Source organism: Malus sylvestris, chromosome 14, assembly GCF_916048215.2.
Source record: "Malus sylvestris chromosome 14, drMalSylv7.2, whole genome shotgun sequence".
NCBI lineage: Eukaryota > Viridiplantae > Streptophyta > Magnoliopsida > Rosales > Rosaceae > Malus > Malus sylvestris.
Window position 1 is genome coordinate 5,013,790 of NC_062273.1, and position 19,538 is coordinate 5,033,327.

The following is a 19,538-nucleotide window of genomic DNA, read 5'->3' on the forward strand; positions in this document are numbered from 1 at the left end:
CACTATCAGATTGCTTTTTTTTTTCTTTCCAAAAGCACTTTTACAAAAAAAGTTTACCAAACACTCTGCTGATTTATTTCACAGCCGCTTATTTTCACAGTATAGCCGCTTATTCTCACATCAGCTTTTTTTCAAAGCATAGCAATACCAAACCAGCCATAATTTCCACACTGGACAGAAATGTGCAATCTTGAGGCCAGTGAAGACATTTGTCACCAAAAAACTCTCATTCAGTCCCTACTCAGTTGGTCCATTTGCCATTGAGCGTAAATGTGGCTCCCATTAATTTTACAGATCCCGTTGTCTTTTATTTTGTTACCACTTCGTAATAATGTGTGGTTGTTAGGGTTTTCCCAAACATGGTTGATTGAAATTAGTACTTTTTTATTTGTGTTTCAATAATATGAATGTGGTAAATGTTGTAGGCATAATTTACTGAACAATTATGGAGGCCATAGAGAGAGAGAGCGACATAGAGAGAGAAGAGAGAGATGTGTAATTGTGGGTGTGTGTTATTCCACCTCATTGTGCCTTTATTTATAATAGTAGGGAAGGTTAATTCCTTACCATTTTAGAATTACAACTCTAATAGGATATTAACTACTAATGGGAATATAAAAGATATCCTTAGTTATGTTAGGATTTACACAATCAAATTCCTATTCTAATAGGACTGCAACACTCCTCCTTGAGTGTGTAAATACTCAAGTAAATGGCGCATCAGGTCTTCAACGATGAAGTAAGTAAAGTTGATGAAGTAGTTGGCACAATGAGCGAATACGAGTCTTAAATCAACGGAAGAATGTATAAAAAGGTAAAACTCACAAAACCTCGCTATGGTAAAACCCAAGGTGGGAGAAAACCCATAGGCTAAGGAGAAAAGTGAGAAGTTGCATTAAGTCAAAATTGTATGTCTTCTAGATGCAAGTAGAAGAGCTCACAAAGGTATGATCAGCCTAAGATGGGTGCCTCGTTAAAACCTATTTAGGTAGCAAAAACTAAGTGGGAAAAATACTCATAATCATAGGGAAAAAGAGTACATTAAGATCAAGTGAGTATACTTCTGGATACTCCCCCTGAGTTTGACATAACTTCCAAATGAGAACTACAAGCATTGCATATGAATAGTTAGGCATACCGATTCCTGAGATAAGCTTCTAGAAGGTTGACTTCTGCAGTGACGTTGTGTAGAGGTCGGCAATGACTTCAATCTCCTGATGCTTTGCTGATGTAGATGTAGATGCAATATGTCTTGGCGTTGACTTTGTTGATGTATCATGGCTTGGTTGGGTGGATACATGCGGCATAGTCTTCACGGATTGTCGTCTGAACTCAATGATGCATGAAGACATAGCAAGTACTTCGAATATGCTCAACAAGAACTCCTAACCATATCTCACATGTGGGGTAGTGAAATAAGGTGAGTCTTGGAACGATTCGAAGATTTCGCAACTAAGGTCATATCGTGGACCTTCAAGATATTGTGATATCCTTAACGGTAAAGACATAATCATTTGGGGATTTTACCTTGTGCGGGTTTGATAAGTAACCTGGGTCAACATAACAATAAGGCAAGCATAATTTCAAGGATTAGGGGGTTGGATTCGCTCGAGATAGGTTGGGATTTGCCCTCATAGTACCTTTAGGGTACATCTTTAATACCAATTCAGTGATTGCGTGTAGGCGCGGTGCTGTATCTTAACAGTGAATGAGATGTCTTGTTTAATACAATGACCTAAGTACAATGAAGCGCAAAGTTGAACTTAGATATGGAATTTCAGATTCCATAACCTTTTCAAGGGTCTCATTTGCATATAACGTATGGCGATCATAGGTATACTCAAACGTAACACATTTGGGGTGTAGTTCGACTAGTAAACCAAAATACCGTCAGGACAGCACTTGAACTTCAAGTCAAAGCATAAAAGAGTTTTCCCAATATCCTTCATAGTTTAACACGTAAGGGCATAATTCATCCCTAACTGATCAAATAATCACGTAGATAGGTATACCACATCAGGTTTTACAATCCGTAAGTGAACGCCTCAAACAAGTTTAAAGGGTGTTCCGTGGTTTGGAACTATTTGAGTCAGTCAATGTAATTCTTTGGGAATTTACATGTAAATCTCCGTATTTATATCCCCATGGAGAAAGCACTAACCACATTTCATAATGTTGTTATCAATCACAGGACGTTTGATTGCATCGTAAGGTGTGCATCATATCACACTATTTCATTCATTTCATTACACTTCTTTTCCCACTTGTAACACAACAGGGTTACCTAGGGCAGTGTAGGAATGATAAGTCCAAAACATACTGTGGTAATGAATTTGACCTGGATTGTAATTTTGGTTGTCCAATCAGTTCTACGTTGTCACTTAATCAACGGAACACGGTTCGATATCGTCGCTTTTTATTTATGTCGGTAGCTACCATATAAGTGAAAACATCATCGATGATAATCTCATTTCAATTCCATTTAGCTCATCTAAACTAGTATATTGGACCAAGAACTTCAAGTCTCGGGAGTAATCAGGATTAATCTCATGAGATGGAAATGATTTGAGACAGCAATCAAGTATAGATTCATTGTTGGGCCATGTCTTCCTTTTCTAGGGAAGTGAATCCTACGAACCGAGTGATATGTCGTGCTTCAGGCTAAGACAGATTGATTGACTATCCGCCAATGTACTAGATTGTTCAATAGAAGCGTCCAAACCATCCAACAGGGACGACACATCCTCCATGGATGTTGACTAGAGGTCCATTAAGTACATCTATCCTTGCAGGCACGTTTGCAGCTGGTATATGATCTCGTCATTTTAGCTAAATCAGATGAATGAATTTGGGGCAACATTCTGAAAGCTAGAATTCATTACACTTGCTTATCATACTTGTGCGGTACGAGGATCGAGATGAGACATAATAGGTAATGTCTATGCAATTTCGCACCGTTCTCCAGGAATGTTGACGTTCTTATCTCCCCCTAACGGTAGGAAGACTGTCTCATTGAAGTGACAACCCGCAAATTAGAGGTAAAGAGATCGCATTCAAAGGCTCTAAGATAGCTAGTGTGAAGGACATAATCGATAAAGATTCACATCCTTCGTTGATGACCTATATTGGTATGTTGCGGCGGCACAACTTGGCACATGAAATGCACACCCAAATGCGTAAATACAAAAAATCTTCAGGTTCGTACCCAGTAACCAACTGTAACGTCAAATAGGTTGGGTGGCAATGGGCCTTAAAGCAGACCAACATAGCTGCGTACATGATTACATAGCCCTAGGCAAAAAATCGAAAACTTGGTACGTTTCACCAAATTTCGAGCGATCATTTAAATTGCGCTTTATGATCACTAGGCGAGACTATTTGAGGTGAACATGGGAACTCGATGTTTAATTATAAACCCAAAATACATGCAATACTTTATCGAAAACCATCGATATAAACTCTCTGACATTATCCAGTCTCCCAGACTTTAAGGAATAAGTAGGGTGGTGAGCCTTTAATCGACCAGGAGGTTTAGCATCAATGTGTGTGGACAAACATGTGACCAGTTTGTCGATTCATCAACCAAAACCATAGGTATTTATATGGTCCACATTTTGGTTGGATTAGTCCATATACATTCTCTTGAATCCACTATGAAAAGATAGTCATTTCGTATCTTTGCTAGGGATGATTTAGAAATCAAATTTCCCAAAACGAGCGAGTTTTGGCAAAGTGTGTTTGTAGGCACAAGATCCTTACTTCGGGTAAGGAGATTCATCGAAGCATTATTGTTCGACCTAAGTGTCCCAAAATGTCGTGCCAAAACAAGTAAACTGCTCGAATCACCCGGCTCCAGGACGACCATATTTGGTGTGTTTCCAATTGGGAGACAACTCATTGGCCACAAATCAAAGTTTCATGCTCATTTTTGAAGGTGGTGCAAAGATATTTCACTATATTTTCTTTAGTGGTTTCATTGATGATCATTGTTCTCTTGAATATCCTTAAAAACTAAACCAAACGGAGAATTTAAGGACCCTTAAATGGTAATTCAGTACCATTTATACAACGAGGAGAGTGCCAATGTTGTTAATTAGGTTGGATAGACTTGAAGTCGTTGTTAGAGATGTGATTTAGGTATAAAGTTTGTGTGCGTAGTATCGCATTCATCTAGACAACTAACTTCCCCACATTCCTACCTAATCATGTGTTTAATTGAATTTGGTCACATGTATACAAGAAACATGATTCAATTAACTCGTATTTGAGGACAATATCAATAAGATTATCCATAAGTAAAACAAACACCAAACATGAATCCAAGAACATGGAAGAATGTTCACAAAGTAAATGGTTTACTAAAGGGATTCGACCAACAAGGTCATCCATGTCAAAATTTTGCTCTTCCAATGATGTTAGGTGGAGCAAAATCAATCTTGCATATTGACTACGAGAATGGTACTTCTCAACAACATTGGTAGGGGCATAAACAGGTGCATAACCAATGATTTATTCCATTAAGACAAAAGTAGATTCTGCAGTGTTGAGGTTCGGGAACAATATCCTTTATTCTTGAAGTTTTAGGTCTTAGGTGCCAATGATCATGCTTCGAGCATGATGCCACACCCTGGCAGGCCTTGATTTTACCATATGTTGTAAAAACAAACTTGAAATTGGATTGTGAAAGAGACATACCCGAAATGGGTTTGGTAGGCTTTAGCCAAAGCCTCTGCCAAAGCAGAGCATGCCCTTCGGTGCATCCCTGCCGAAGCAGGGCATCACCGTTCGGTAGGTTTTGACCGAATTGGGTTTGAGCCATTCGGTAGACTCTAGCCGAAATGGGTCTATACCTTTCTTTCACGTTTGTGGTAGTAATCAGATTCGATAATTTGGTAAACTTCCACTTTCTACACTGCTGCTTCAGGGGCGAGTTAGAAACATGGAAGGACGAGAAAAATATTCTCCAGTCAAAATTCAATCAGATTTATAAGCTTCATAATTGTACTCATTCATGGATGTAATCATGATGTGCTTTGGGCAATATCTTTCATGATTAGACGGTTCATAGGAAAGAGCCAAAGAGCCATGGAATCCTCGTTTAGGAGGTACTTCTGTTGGTAATGCTTCGTGCATATGTCTTCAAATGAAGATCATGGTGGAGGCTTATTTAGCTCTTCCATGTCATTGTTGGCTTCAATGGTTTATCAGCTTCTTGATAGTCAAGTGGAGATTCATGCCTTGTACCCCACATAAAGTGGTTTCTATTAGAAACTTCCAAATAAGGGAAATTGTAACTCAAATAAAAACCTTAAATTCCAACAACACTGTGATAACATGTCTGCAATATCACTAAGTGCCAATCCTTTGTTTCATTCAAGAATGTTTGGACATCGATTATCATTTTGTCTGAGAGAAAGTACAACAAGGTGATTTGGATGTAGTGTATATTCCCACGGATGATCAAGCAACTGACATTTTGACAAAGGGTATGGTCCAACCTTTACCAAGCATTGCTACAATCTGCAACTAGGAAATCCTAGTTGAGATTGAGGGGGAATATTGACTGTACTAATGGCTTGGCAATCAACTAATGACATGGAAAAATTACAATTGAGGATTGATGACTTGGCTGATGACTTGGCATTTAGTTTGTTGGTATTGTCGTAACTAATTCAGGTTGTTAGGATTGGTTGTTGGAGTTAGTTAGCACAGATAGGCTATATAAGCTCATATGCTAGTGTAAGATTCAATTCATTCAGTGTATATTTTACTCAGAAATATGAAGTCTCTCTCTCAATTCATTGCTTCCTTTCTTCTTCAATTCTCTAGTTCATCTTCATTTCTTGTTTTCCTAGTTCTGTTATGATTAATGACATCCATTTTCCAGCTTGCAGTATCGCTATCAATCGGAGAGGAGACAAACGATAATACAACTTAAGGGAAGGATGTAGAGTTTAAACTAAAAACACAAGGAGTTGAACAAAATATGTATTTATCAGGCAATTCATCACTTTATAAACTTGAGTCATTCTGCTTCCGAGCCCTTTGTTTCGTTGCTTCTCAATACTAGTCAAAATTTCTCGTTTAAATATTTTTTTGGCCACTAGAGGAGGGAGTAGGATTTGAATCCGAAACGCAATAAATTAAAAAAACAAACTTTGTATATCCGAACCCTATCTACTACTTGTACTTCACATGTATACTCGAGTCATGCAACAGTTAAGTGTCGTTACATCATCTGCTTCCCAGCCCTTCAGTCACAAAGACAAAGTCAGCCAACTATCCACATGAATGCATAACTAAATTTTTTTTTTTTTTTATATCAAACGATTGATTTCTGGAAATATGACTTTAACCCCTCAAATTTAAATTTTTCCATATAAAACCCGACATAATGTTTTTACTAAAAAAAAACCCAGTGACTAGGATCCACCTAAGTGAATTCATTAATTGCATATTACTTTACACATTTTACATTTTTTAGATGCCTAAAATACCCCTATTGCATATTTGATGTGCACAATTAATTCTATGCGGATTGTAAGGAGAGAGTTAATGATTTTGCAAAAAGGAAAATAAGACATTAATGTTTAAAAAATTCATTGCATATTAATATCAAATATGAGAATTGGTGGCTTAATTCTATGTATCTGGCATTATGAGTTCATAAATATATTTTTACAAAAAAAAAACCTAATATGTGTAATAATACATAAAAAAAAGTAATTTACCTACCATGTACAAAAATGTTATTTGATTCAAAATGTGTCTTTGTATTATACATATATATTTATGTCTGTGTAATTATATTTATATAATTAGACCATATTAATTTACCTACCTACTATTTGAAATGTTCATTTCCAATGATGCAAAATATTGTATACCAAGAACAAAATATTGCATAAACTTAGGAATTGGATCATGCTTTTGATTTTATCTTTTACCTACAAACAATCATATACATATTACTTTATATATTTTTACCAAATAAAGGTCCCTAATAGGCTAATATATGTAATAATACATGAAAAATAATTTACCTACCATGTATACAAAAATGTTATTTGATTCAAAATATATAATCTAGGTTTTCTCAAAAAAAAAAAAAAAAAAAAAAAAAAAAATATATATATATATATATATATATATATATATATATATATATATAATCTAGGTGTAGTGTGTGTGTGTGTGTGTATATATATATTATATAATTGGAACAAAATAATTTACCTACCTACGAATTAATTTCTAATAATTTACCTACAAAAAATTATCGTGTGTAAATATCTTTTTTTCACTAATACATGGAGAATAATTTACCCATAACAAGAAGAAATATAATTTGATGTATTATATTGAAAATATTATGCCATACCTATATTTATACAACAATAAAACGTGCCTAATATATTAACAGTACATGAAAAATAATTTACCTACAAGTTAGATAAGTGTTATTTGATTCAAAATATATAATACGGATTTAGTATAATTTTTTTTAATAATTGGAACAAATTAATTTACTTCCCAATTAATGCAAAATATATATATCACAAAAAGGTAAATTTTTGGTATGATATGGATACAATTAATGCAATACAACAGTTTATATATTTTATTTCACTTTTTCTACAACTTTTAATTTGGAATAAATTTAGGGATTTGGGAAAGTGGCATGTGTGTAAATAAATTGCATTAGTAGGTCAATAGTGCATCGATGTGGTTGCAGATTTTAAATTTGGGCTTTTATTGGACGTTTATATTTAGATGGGTTTTTATTTAGGAATCACGAATTGTAAGGGCCAAAATCTAAAACACCCTTTATTAAATTAGATGTTAGATTAGGAAGCCGACAACATTCAAACACACAGTGATAGAGGACCACAGTGGTAGAGGCCATTTGTTGAATGCATAACTAAATTTACTACGTAGTTTTTGTCCTCTAAAATACCAAAATAAGATAGCTTCAATTCTCAATCAATATGAAACCAAGAAATATTTGGAATTTGCAAAGTAAGCTTTTTTGGTCAAAATAGCCTTTTATATTCATGAAGGGCAGAAACCTGAATCAAATACAAAGGGGAAGTTTATCACTGATACTTTTACAAATTTGGATCACATGCATGTACGCCAGTAATTTTATGAATTAAATCAATAAGATCTTGTAACAAATTAAATAGATTATTTGAATCAAGCTAGGATTTTAGTATAAGGAAATAGTATAATCTCAAAATACTCGTTGAATAATAATCTCCACCCTCCCTATATATTGTCCATAGACACTTGTAATTTACCATCCCACAGAGTGAAATACAAATACTTTTTTAGCTAATAAACACAAGTGCTAGAGATGTCTAAATTTTCATTCGTCCATTTCATTCTCCTTCTTGTTATTTTCTCAGGTATGTTTGGCTTATCCTTTGTAGTTGTTTTGGCGTTTTGTTTGTTTTTCTTTTGGGCTTATGATAATTTCAAAATCATTATTTTCTTGCATATTCAACTGTCTTATAATTTGGTTTATATTTGTGAAAAACAAAACTTATTTGCGCTTATTCAACTGTCTTATAATTTTGCAGTTGCTTTTAAGCATGGAAACCTGCGACAAGCTTACGCACAAAAGAGATGCCAAGAGCAACTGTATCCAAGCAAGTGCACGTTATTGGATTGCGGGGAGAAGTGCTTTAACAAACACCATGACCAAGGACATACATGCATTGCGAACCGTGCAGGCACTGACTACGCTTGTTACTGCATCTATAATTGTTAATGTCTCTGCTGCTGCGGTACTTCTTTAGGTCCTGATGTACTCTCTTATGGTATATTCAGGCTATAATATAAAATAAAAGTCCAGCTTCTTTTAACGATGGAATAATCTACATATTGTAAAAGAGAGGCAATCGGCCAAAATTACAATAAGATTTTCTTTTTATCATAGTCTTTCTTCAAAGATTGGTGGTCAACACACAGTTGTATGATTTCAATTTACCTTTTACACTCTATTCTCTATCATTGACATGGCAGGATCTCCTACGGGCTAAAACATCTAAAACCATAAATATTCCACCTGCACAAAAGCAAAGAAATTAAAATCTCTGCCTAAATTTCCCAAATTTCTTTTCTTGGTAACCGTAGGCTCAATTTCTCAAAATTATTATTAAAATTTACAATTTCTTCATATTTCACTGCTGAACGATCAATGAGCCCTATCACACTAGCAAGACTAATGTAGCGATGGTGATGAAATGAGTTTATATGTGACATGAAGAATGCATAGAAGTAGTGGGGGATCCAAGATTTTAACACAAAGTGGTCCTAATATAGAAGATCAAAGACGATAATACTGAGAAATTGTACAATAGACTACAAACCTTTCATTCATAAGCTTTGTACAAACAACACTACAAGCTACAAAGACTAAATTTTTATCCACGATGAGGTTTCATTCTCTGAAAACATATGATGATAGTTTCCTTGTTAATATAAGAAAAAACATATCGATGATGATTTTAAACTATCCAAAATTGGAGTTGAACTATCCAAAATTTGAATTGAACTATTTGGAATAGGATTGTCTAAACTGATCGATGATGATTTTCCCTTGTAATATCATTTCATACTTCTAATTTCTACACATCAATTAATCAAAACAAAAACCATGTCAATTGATGAAGCTAAAAAAATAGATAAGTTAAACTATATAAAAAGAATTACAACAAATTAGCAATAACTATAATTCATTATGAATTTAAAATTTTCATCCCATACACATCAATTTTAACATCCTCTATGATTAATTTAGACAGGTGGAGGCATGAAGCAGTTGGTGGTGGCCTAGTGATCGGTTGGATGGTGTTAAGAAGGAAAATGGAATTATAATTGAGAATTACCCAATTCGAGAAAGTGAATGCAAAATGGGATTGGGTGGAGAATATACTCTCTTGATCTTCTTCACGTTGCTTAATAAGACTTGCTTTTAATTATTTTGTTTTAAATGGTTTGACTCAAAACGACATTGTTTTGGTCAAGCCTTATTAAAAAATGAATAGTTTCTCCTTCGATAATCATTTGGAGAACCTACAACCGCCGGTCCGCCATTTCACTATTCTCCTCAACCAGATGCCCAAAATTGGGTGGTCTCGGAGGTCCTTGGAGGTATCCACTGTATCTGGACAACGATACAGTAGATACTGGACTATTTAAAAGAGTAAATCCTAATTTGGTAAGTGCCGAAGAGAATGTGTCTTTGCTTAGAGTGCCTTATTCTAGAGTAGGCGTATACGACAGATCAAAGTTTGGATTCTTCTAGTTCTCCCGGTCCTGATGACTTCAATGGCTATTTATATGTTGTATATGTTGGAATACAATTGGTCTAAATATAGTTGTGGCTATTCAAAATTTTTTCATTGACGGGAAATTCCTCTTCATTTCAATTCCAATAGTTCTTATTCCAAAAGGTTTCAGTGCAGATTCAGTTTCCCAACTCCGTTCTACAGCTCTGGCCAATTGTCTTCAAAATCATCACTTGCATTCTTACCGAAAGGTTGGGCCCGATTGCTTCCAGGATTGTATCCCCTCATCAACATGTTTTTCTTAAAGATCGAACCATCTCAGATGACACTATTCTCACTTCTGAGTGCACGAATGTCCTTGATAAACGATGTGCAGGAGGTACAATCATATTTGATATTCAAAAGGCTTTTGACACTTTAGGCTGGTCTTTTTTGTTACGCGTTTTAAAAGCTTTTGGTTTCTCCCATGTGTTCGATAATTGGGTGGAGGAAATTCTACGATATGCTTATCTATCTTTATTAGTTAATGCTTAAGTTTATGGCCTTTTCTCTTGTTAAAGAGGTGTTCAACAGGGTGATCCTTTGTCTTCTGTTATTTTGTTCGGTGTATAGAAGGTTTTGAGTCGTGGTTTGTCGATGCTAATTTCATCTAGTGAGTTGGTTTCCATGGCTGCCTATCGGGGCCTATGTGCCCCTTCTCATGTCTTATTTACTGATGCTATTATGATATTTTTGTGTGGTACCCGTGCTGATCTGAGGCGCATTATGAGATTTATTAAGGAATATGAGTTTAACTCAGGTCAGGTAATCAACAAATCAAAATCTTTGGTTTTCTTTGGTAAAATATGTTCAACCAAGGCAGAGATCTATGCGAAATCTTCTGGGTATTGGAGTGGGTTCTTTCCCATTCAAATATTTGGGTGTTTCCATCTTTCAAGGTTGGCCTAAGCGAAGTTACTTTGAGGGCATTGAAGATAAAGTAACATGTAAACTCTCGACTTGGAAGGTTATGCTTTCTCAAGTGGGTTAGTTACAATTTATCACGTCTTTCATCCAAAGCATTCTAATATATAGTTTTCAAGTATCGCTTGGCCCCGTCTTCTTTTAAATCAAGTCTAATGCTGGATAATGAATTTTTTCTGGTCAAGTGATTCAGACACTCGCGGTACTCTTCTAATTTCTTGACATGTTTGTTGTCATCTAAAGCCTCTTGGTGGCTTAGGGTTAAAAGATTTGGTGGTTCTATATCGTTCATTGATTTTAAAGCATTGTTGGGATATGGTGTATTCTTCCTCTCTAGTGGTATTTTCATGTGTGCTTGCTTCTTGCATAGATGTTTGATTTCTCTTTTCACTTTTAAATATCATCATTGTGGCTGGGTTTTTAAAAAGTTAGGGTAAATTACATAGTACCCCCTCAGGTTTGAGATCTATTACAACCTCATATAACATCTTTAAAACATTTCACTTTCATACCTCACGTACTATTTTATTTCAAAATAATACCTCTGTTAGATTTTTCATCCATTGTTCCGTTAAGAGCTGACGTGGCAACCACATTTATGCCACGTGGCAAAAAATAATTTTTTATGAATTTAAAAATAATTAATTAAAAAAAATATTTTTTAAAAAAACCCTAAAACCCATGTCTTCCCCATCCCCAACCGCATTCACCCATCCCCAGTAACCCCATATCCTCCTATACTCCATCCTCATATGCTCTGTGCTTGTATGCAACAAGAATCTTCTGTTGCCGCCCCCATCCTCTTCTGATAGTCTGTCTCCAACAAGTCCATCAACAGCAACCTCACCGGCTCCACAGTCCTCGATGCCCCACTTGTCTCTGTTGACTACGCATCATTTCCCATCTCTTTGCTCTACTATATTTTTGTAATGGAATATTTAAAAAAAAAAAAATTAAAGCCGGTTTAATATTCATTCTTGGACAACGAATTGAAAATTCTGCAGCAAAACCAAAAAATAAAAAATAAAAAAAGCAAAAAGAACAAAAAATCTTATTGGGGTTTTCAACCCGGGTTTAAGAACAAAATGCCTCACATAAAGAAAGAGGAGCCCAACCAATAAGTAAGAAAGAAATTAGTTGCTCCATCTATAGGCACATTTTGCAACAACAGTTGGGCTATTCAAACTAAAAGATCATAAATACATTTATGCAAGGGTAATCGGAACAAAAAGATGGAATTGAAAGTCGATTACGGACTAGAGGAACAACCACTTAAAAAACATGAGAGTCACGAAATCAAGCCGCTAGCTAGCACTTTGCATAATCAAGGGAAGCAGGCTTGCCCTCGAACTGGATTTGATATGAAGAAACCAAATGCCCCATATAAAAGTACAATCTACTATATAATCAAAAGTTTTTTAGTAGAACCAGCAAAAAATAGCAATAAAAATTTCCGAAAAAACCTATAACACTGATTGTACCACTAGAGAGGGACGACATAAAAGCTCCAACAACCAAAACCAAAGACCCATAGTCCAAGAACATTCCAAAAAGGGGTGTGCTATCCACACACCCCTTGATAATTTATGTCCGTTGATCTTCTTCAATTCATCCGATCCAACGGCCAAAAATTAAAAAGATGTGTGAGAAGTAAAATGGGGTGTGTGGATATCACACCCCTTCCAAAAAATATGTGAGAGACTTAACAACTGAATTACAAAACAAGCAATGAGAAACCATCGAAACTCTCATATGTTGGAGCACCATATTAATGAGGAGACAACCATGTAAGACTTTCCAATTAGTTAGGCTTTACCTTGTTTGTATTCGATGAGACCAAATAACTCTCCCCCAACCACTTGGATATCAAAGTTTAGCAAGTGAGAATAAGTCTCTTTAGCTCTGAGAATACCAAAGAGAGCCAGACTAACATAAAGAGTCTAAAATGTCTACAATGTAAGAGGATTAGTTGTAATTAAAGCAGCAACTTTAGGAAAATTAGTAGTGAAATCCGACAGTAATTCCCAATCAAAACTGCATATAAAGTCTCTTACTAGGCTCTAACCATATGAGCAAGAGCATTATGGATGTCATATAGAAAATTAAGGACATGCCCAACCAATTATCTGGCCAAAAAGAAACTTGAAAACCATCACCCACAATCCAAGTAGACGTGAAGAGATAATAGAGATAACTTTTTGGGTAAATTACATAGTACCCCACAGGTTTGAGATTTATTACAACCTCATACAACATTTCAATTTCATACATTCATTAGAAAATCCGTTAAGTGATGAAGTGGCAAATATGAGGTGCTGATGTGGTTGCCAACTTTTCATCAAGTAAATAAAAATTAATAAAAAGGAATAGTTATTTAAAAAACCATTTTTTAATAATTAAAAACTTTAAAAATGAAAAAGAGGATCTGGAGGTGAAGGATTTTGGCCTTCTTCGTCCCCAATACCACCACCACAACCCGACGGAAAAAGAGGTCCTCAACACCGCACCTGTCTGCTAACTACGCTTCCAATTACCACCACAACAACCCGATATCTCACACCTCGCGTCGCAGCTTGGTCCATTACGTCACTCCGAGTTCGATCTCGACATGACTCAACAGATCGAGAGGCTGATTTGGCGATGGGGCACCACCCATTTTAGCCCCAACGACTCGATTTCGTCCGACGAGGTGGATGTGGACAACCCCTGTGCCTCGATGTTCCCACGCTGAAGCTCTGTGCGGTTTGTGACCGACGAGGTCGCGACAGACTCGCCAAAGACGGTGATTGACGATGGAAAGCCGTAGTGGTGCAAGAGGTTGCCGAAGTTGTCGCGGCAACATCGTCTGCGACGGAAGAAGCCGATTACTCTGCTATTTCCATGAGTTATGGACTTTCTCTTTTATTTCTATATATGCCGTTCCAATGGAATCAAGTGCCAAAATTAGAATAAACATCCTTTAGTCAAGTTGGACACTTTTCCAAATAATGTTTGGTTCATGGTTCTCTTATACAAGCACAATATTCTCATGTATTTTAATCATACTTGATCCTTATGGTTTAATAAGCGTGAGAACTATCTTAACTAGACATTGATGCAATTTGTTCATAAGTGTGAATGGCAAATTGTAAGGCAATAAAGCACGCATACCATTAAAAACGTCCGGTCATATTTTTATCATTCTTAGCAATAGCATGATCTTCTATTTTTGAGAATGGCATAGAATACTTTCTGCCATTTTTCATATAGAATTGGATCACGATAGTGTTCTGAGGCATTTTAAATTATTTGTCATACAGTTTTGAATTCAGAATTTAGTTTTAGATTAAACTTCTGAGTTATTCAATTCAAAGTTTGAATTTATAGTTTTCTTTAGTTTTTTATTATATTACAGTTCAATTTGGTACTAAAATTAGATTTTAAATTTGGCCACTAAAAGTATACATGTGTGCGCATCATCTGATATCAATTTAATGCATTCTATTGAATACATTTTTTCTCTCTCCTCTTTTAAGAATTCATTGAAGAAGAGTAATATATTTTTCGGATTGCACTGATTAAATTCTATTAAATTCTAATAATAAGCAATCATTTTTTTTCGTTACAGGATTTCAGGAGACTATTTTTTTGGATTTTGAGGCTTTTGTTTCCGGGCTCCAAAGTCCTTTGTGCTTAAGGTAAGCAATTTATTTAAACATATGGGGAAAAATTGAAGTTAGAGTTGTCTTATTAATAAGAGTTAAATCTTACTTTGGTTTAAGGATAAGTTCAAGGATCAGTACTAGCAACTGTTCAAATCTTTTAACACTTGAATAATTTGGGTTGTTTTAGGTTATGTTTGGTTGACGACAAAATAGGTTTTATATATGTTTGGCTGGTGAGAAATCGTGTACCGGGGTAGCCTGCCTTGAACTTGAAGTAAGTTGTCTCTCCTATATCTGACAGCTTTAACTGCTACCAGCTGAGAGAAGTGGGTAGATTCGTTACAGAGGGCAAGCCCACTGCGGCAACGTGCGGCTTCAGTGGCTCTATATGCAGTGCTTTTACTTTTATTCAGGAGTTTCAGGGCTGGTTTGGTATTGCTGTGCTTTGAAAAAAAACTGCTGTGAGAATAAGCGGCTGTGCTGTGAGAATAAGCGGCTGTGAAATAAATCAGCAGAGTGTTTGTTAAACTTTTTTGTAAAAGTGTTTTTGGAAAAAAAGCAGTCTGATAGTGGGTCTTTTCATTAAAGGAGCACTGTAGTTCTGTGTGCTTTGAAAAAAAACCAGTTTTCCAAAGCTACAAATGGCAGCTTCAGCTTTTTCCTTTGATTTCAGCTTATTCTCACAGCAGCTTCCAAAATAAGCCATTTTTTTTAAGTTTACCAAACACCAAAAACACTCCAAGCTTTTTTTCATAGGAACTTTTTTTTAAATCACCTCAACCCCAAACTGGGGCTCAGAATTGGGACATGGCATGGGCTTTGCCAGCATTATGTCATGCTTATGAGATTTGGGTTCTGGCTGAGAGGGTAAGGCCAATAATTTTGATTTGTTTGAATAATGAGATATATGCTTTATTTTGTAATTGGTTGTTGATATAATGGGAAGACGGATCGCTCAAGACAATTACGTTTGGTTTTGTATTTTGATTATGAATGAGAATAGATTTTACTATAGTTTACACATTCAACACAGTTTTAAAACCCGCGGCATCGCGCAGGTTTAATTTCTAGTTTAGGCTAAAAGAGAAAATAAAATCCTAACTTCTATTAACGGTAGAATAATCTACACATATTCAAAGAGAAGCAATTGCCGAAATTAATATAATATTTTTTATATTTTACATAGTCTTTCTCTAATAAAAAGAAAGAGTTGTTAATGTCACTTGTAAAATACTAACTATCATGCACTTCTCTCTGTATATTTTGCCTCGTGTTTTCTTAAAAACGAAGATTAAAATGACTTTTCTAGGATGGCTATAAAAATTTCCTTTGGTTATTGGCTTGATTGTTCCATAATGCCCTATATACTCTATACAAAATTTAATTTTACCTTCTACACTATTTTCTTTATCAATTTACCCTTTGTCATCATCCTTTGTGTTTTAATAAACCTCATTAGTAGTCACTTAGTATTACGGTGTAGTAGTATTCTTCTTCATTTGTAAATGAGAGGTCTTAGGTTCGATTATCGTCAAAGGTGAATTTGAACCACATTATTGATAGTTCATTGTGAAATTTAGCTCACTCATCTTCTCTAGTATAGATAATATCGTTTGTTAAAAAAAATATTCATTAGTTTCATTAAGGTAGGAGCACTTGCGGTTTGGTACAAGTGAAAAAAAATTACCCGTTCACAAAACAAAAACCAAAAACCCCGCCAAATTAACTCGAAATTTCCCTTCTTGCCAACTGTAGATGGCTCAATTTCTTAAAATTATTAGTAAAAACTTACAATTTATTCATTATTCACTGCTGAAAGGTCAAAGACTCCTATCGCGCTAGCAAAACTAAAGTTAGCTGAGGTGATGAAATGGGTTTATATGTGAAATGAAGAATTGGTACAAAGGAGTAAAGAAAGACCCATTAAACTGTAAATAAAGTAATATTTTATGTAGATACAAAGAGCAGAGCTTAAAAGAAGCCTTATTATTTCCCTTTTTCCTATACCAATATTGTTGTAGGGGCAACACCCATTAGCAGAAAACATTAGTAAACCCATTATTGTTTTGGTATGTTATATATGTTGAGTGTTGATGATAATAGGATGATTTTTACTAAGAAACTGTAATTGGCACTATAGAAGAGTCAAAATTGCATTCCTTGCAAGTAAAAATATAAAGTGAGAGGAATGCTCGATGAATTTTTGTACCGCTAATAACGACTCACTTGAAATACTTTATGAAAATCGACCCCGGCTAAAATAGAATCACAGCTTCACATTTTGATGAAAAACACCACATTATTTATAAAAAAAAAAAAAAAAAACAAGTTCAAAGGTTCACGATAGTGCAACAATAAACATCTATCAACCAACTCCTCGAATACTTGAGGCCAAGCATACAAAGACCATTCAATTTCAGGAAGAAAGACGTAAGTCCTTCTCTGATCGATTCATATTCAATCAATTACAGGTGGCCAATGTAGAAAATGCAGAATACTGAAAGCCTGAATGAATGGTAGCAGTATATATAGAAAAGCAACTTCTAAATACAAAGGTTTTAAAAAACGTTAGACTCTAATCATGCAGCGGGCTAGAACTTAGTGCTTAAGTGGGGCTTAAGGGGCACCTAGGCGATCTAGACGGATTTACATAAATTTATAATATATATTATAAAATATGAATATATGTGTATAATTTTTTAACTTTTCTTTTTCTAATTTTATACAAAGAATAGTGGATCTAGTTTGTTTTTTTTAACAAAATAGTGGGTCACAAAATGGACCAAACTCGAAAGAAAAGCCCTATTTTATTCAATTAAACCGACATACCTCTCATGTTCCACAGCCTTTTTCCAATGCTAGTCCCAATCAACCATCATTTGTTTAGTGGCCCTAGGCTGTAAAGCATTTATGCCTTTCTTTTCCTCCATTTTTCTTTGAACTTTCTCTCTCTCTTCTCTTTTAGAGATCCCTTTCTCTCTCAGCAGTAAAGCCCAATTAAACTTTCTCTCTCTCTTTTCTTCAAGAGATCCCTTTCTCTCTCTGCAGTAAAACCCAACGGACGAATTATGTGTATTGTTCATCCAATATTCTCAATCTACTTGGATTCATCGAATGATATTGGGTGCAAGAGCGCATGTTTGAATACCAAATTCAGAAACATAGGTGAGACCTAAGATTTGGAAATAACACAAAAGTTCCCGAACTTGCCATATAGAATAATTCAAAAGGACATACAAATTTAAATTAAACACGCATAACATATGCATTAAGCTTATTGGTAATTGTTCATCCATAACAAGAAAAAACAGGAAAAAAAACCTTGAACATAATCCAACCGCTTTAATTCGCTGCGCCCAAAGCCCTCCCAATTTCAAAAGAAACAAAAGCATCGATGCAAGCATACTTGATTTGCTCAAGTGAAAGGGACGGCTTATCCCAGTGACTCATTGTAACAGTCTTTGGCTTTTGAAATTCCTGCCCTAGAACATCTGCTGCCATGTCCTTTAGCCCTATTCTCCGCTGCACACTCCAGCCATACCTTCTCGCCTCCAATTCCCTAAGATCGACATACTTTGCTACCGCAAGGTCATACTCAAGGCAAAGCTTTCGAACATCGTCATTGATCCCAACGCCGACGAAGGTAAAGTCCGGATCCGCCAGAAAGTTGAAAAGACACCTGGGGATTCCCGGGGTATGAAGCAACTGAAATATGAGGCAGCGGTGGCCAACACACAATTGTAGGGTTGCGACCGGGTTGTTCACACCGCGAGTGAAACTGGGACGCCACTCAACATCGAGGCCAACGATGAGTTTGTGAAGGCGGTAACGGTGTAGGTATCGGGTTTTGTTGATCCAGTACTTGACCTTGGATGGAGTGTGCGTGACTACGGTTTCGATGTAGTCATCGAAGAAATCTACTCTGTAGATGCTGTGCGTGTCGTAGCCCAACTCGTAGTCTGTGATGCTGATAGACATGGCTAGGGTTTGGAAAGAAGAAGAAGATGGTGTGGAGAAGTTTTGAACGGTTTGGGAACTTTATGAAGATTACGGCAAAGACGCAAGAGGTCTGACGATGAATGATAGACAGCGGTAAAAGTGAGGTTTTATAGGGGCGATTAACTGACGTACCTTTCGCTTCTTTCCTTAGTGTTGAAGGTTTTTTTTTTTTTTTTTCCTTTTACTTTGTAGTTTTGATCGGAGGATAATAGAAGTAAACAGATTTGAATTTTATGAAAAATAAAATAAAAAGATTTAGGTTGAGTTTATTTTGACAAGATTAAAAATTAGGAGCCAACAAAGATTATTGCTACCTTTAGAATTTTTTGGGGTTCAATAATCTAGTTATGGCTTTAAAATGAGAAGAAGGAAAATATAAACACTCAAGTTAAGAGATATAAACATTAACAACAAATTCGAGATTCCCTTGTGATGGTTTTACCTCAAAAGAAAAATATGACCGAAATTAAAATATTGGTGTTTTTGCTTTTACAATTATGTTAAATTCGTATACACATATGTTTTTAATGTATTCTTAAAGTTATTTTTTATGAATATCGTTATTTTTTTTTTGTAAAAAGGCAATAGAGCTTTTTTAATAGAAATTAGAATCCTTACATTTTTTTCAATGCTTTCT

At 35.4% G+C, this 19,538-nt stretch overlaps 2 protein-coding genes and 1 long non-coding RNA gene across 3 annotated transcripts; 2 read left to right on the forward strand and 1 right to left on the reverse strand.

Annotated features, from left to right (window-relative positions):
• The first annotated feature begins 712 nt into the window (after positions 1 to 712).
• On the forward strand, positions 713 to 8,810 carry LOC126600457 (uncharacterized). Its single transcript, XM_050267019.1, has 5 exons — positions 713 to 739; positions 3,857 to 3,964; positions 4,365 to 4,458; positions 8,349 to 8,408; positions 8,583 to 8,810. Exons 1-5 carry the CDS (start codon positions 713 to 715, stop codon positions 8,771 to 8,773), a joined length of 480 nt encoding a protein of 159 aa, XP_050122976.1. The 3' UTR covers positions 8,774 to 8,810.
• Positions 8,811 to 10,045: 1,235 nt separating this feature from the next.
• Positions 10,046 to 10,938, forward strand: LOC126598731 (uncharacterized). Its single transcript, XR_007614949.1, has 2 exons — positions 10,046 to 10,225; positions 10,473 to 10,938. It is a non-coding gene; the product is annotated as an uncharacterized LOC126598731 (long non-coding RNA).
• A 7,150-nt stretch (positions 10,939 to 18,088) lies between these two features.
• Positions 18,089 to 18,997, reverse strand: LOC126598726 (3'-5' exonuclease-like). Its single transcript, XM_050265091.1, has one exon. It carries the CDS (start codon positions 18,878 to 18,880, stop codon positions 18,245 to 18,247), a length of 636 nt encoding a protein of 211 aa, XP_050121048.1. The 5' UTR covers positions 18,881 to 18,997; the 3' UTR covers positions 18,089 to 18,244.
• Positions 18,998 to 19,538: the final 541 nt, after the last annotated feature.

Bases quoted from the DNA above. Each gene is read 5' to 3' on its own strand.
- LOC126600457 (XM_050267019.1), top strand. From the start codon at position 713: ATGGCGCATCAGGTCTTCAACGATGAA. The intron at 740-3,856 runs GTAAGTAAAGTT...ACCCGGCTCCAG, and splicing joins ATCAGGTCTTCAACGATGAA to GACGACCATATTTGGTGTGT. The intron at 3,965-4,364 runs TTAGTGGTTTCA...GGTTTACTAAAG, and splicing joins GATATTTCACTATATTTTCT to GGATTCGACCAACAAGGTCA.
- LOC126598726 (XM_050265091.1), bottom strand. From the start codon at position 18,880: ATGTCTATCAGCATCACAGACTACGAGTTGGGCTACGACACGCACAGC.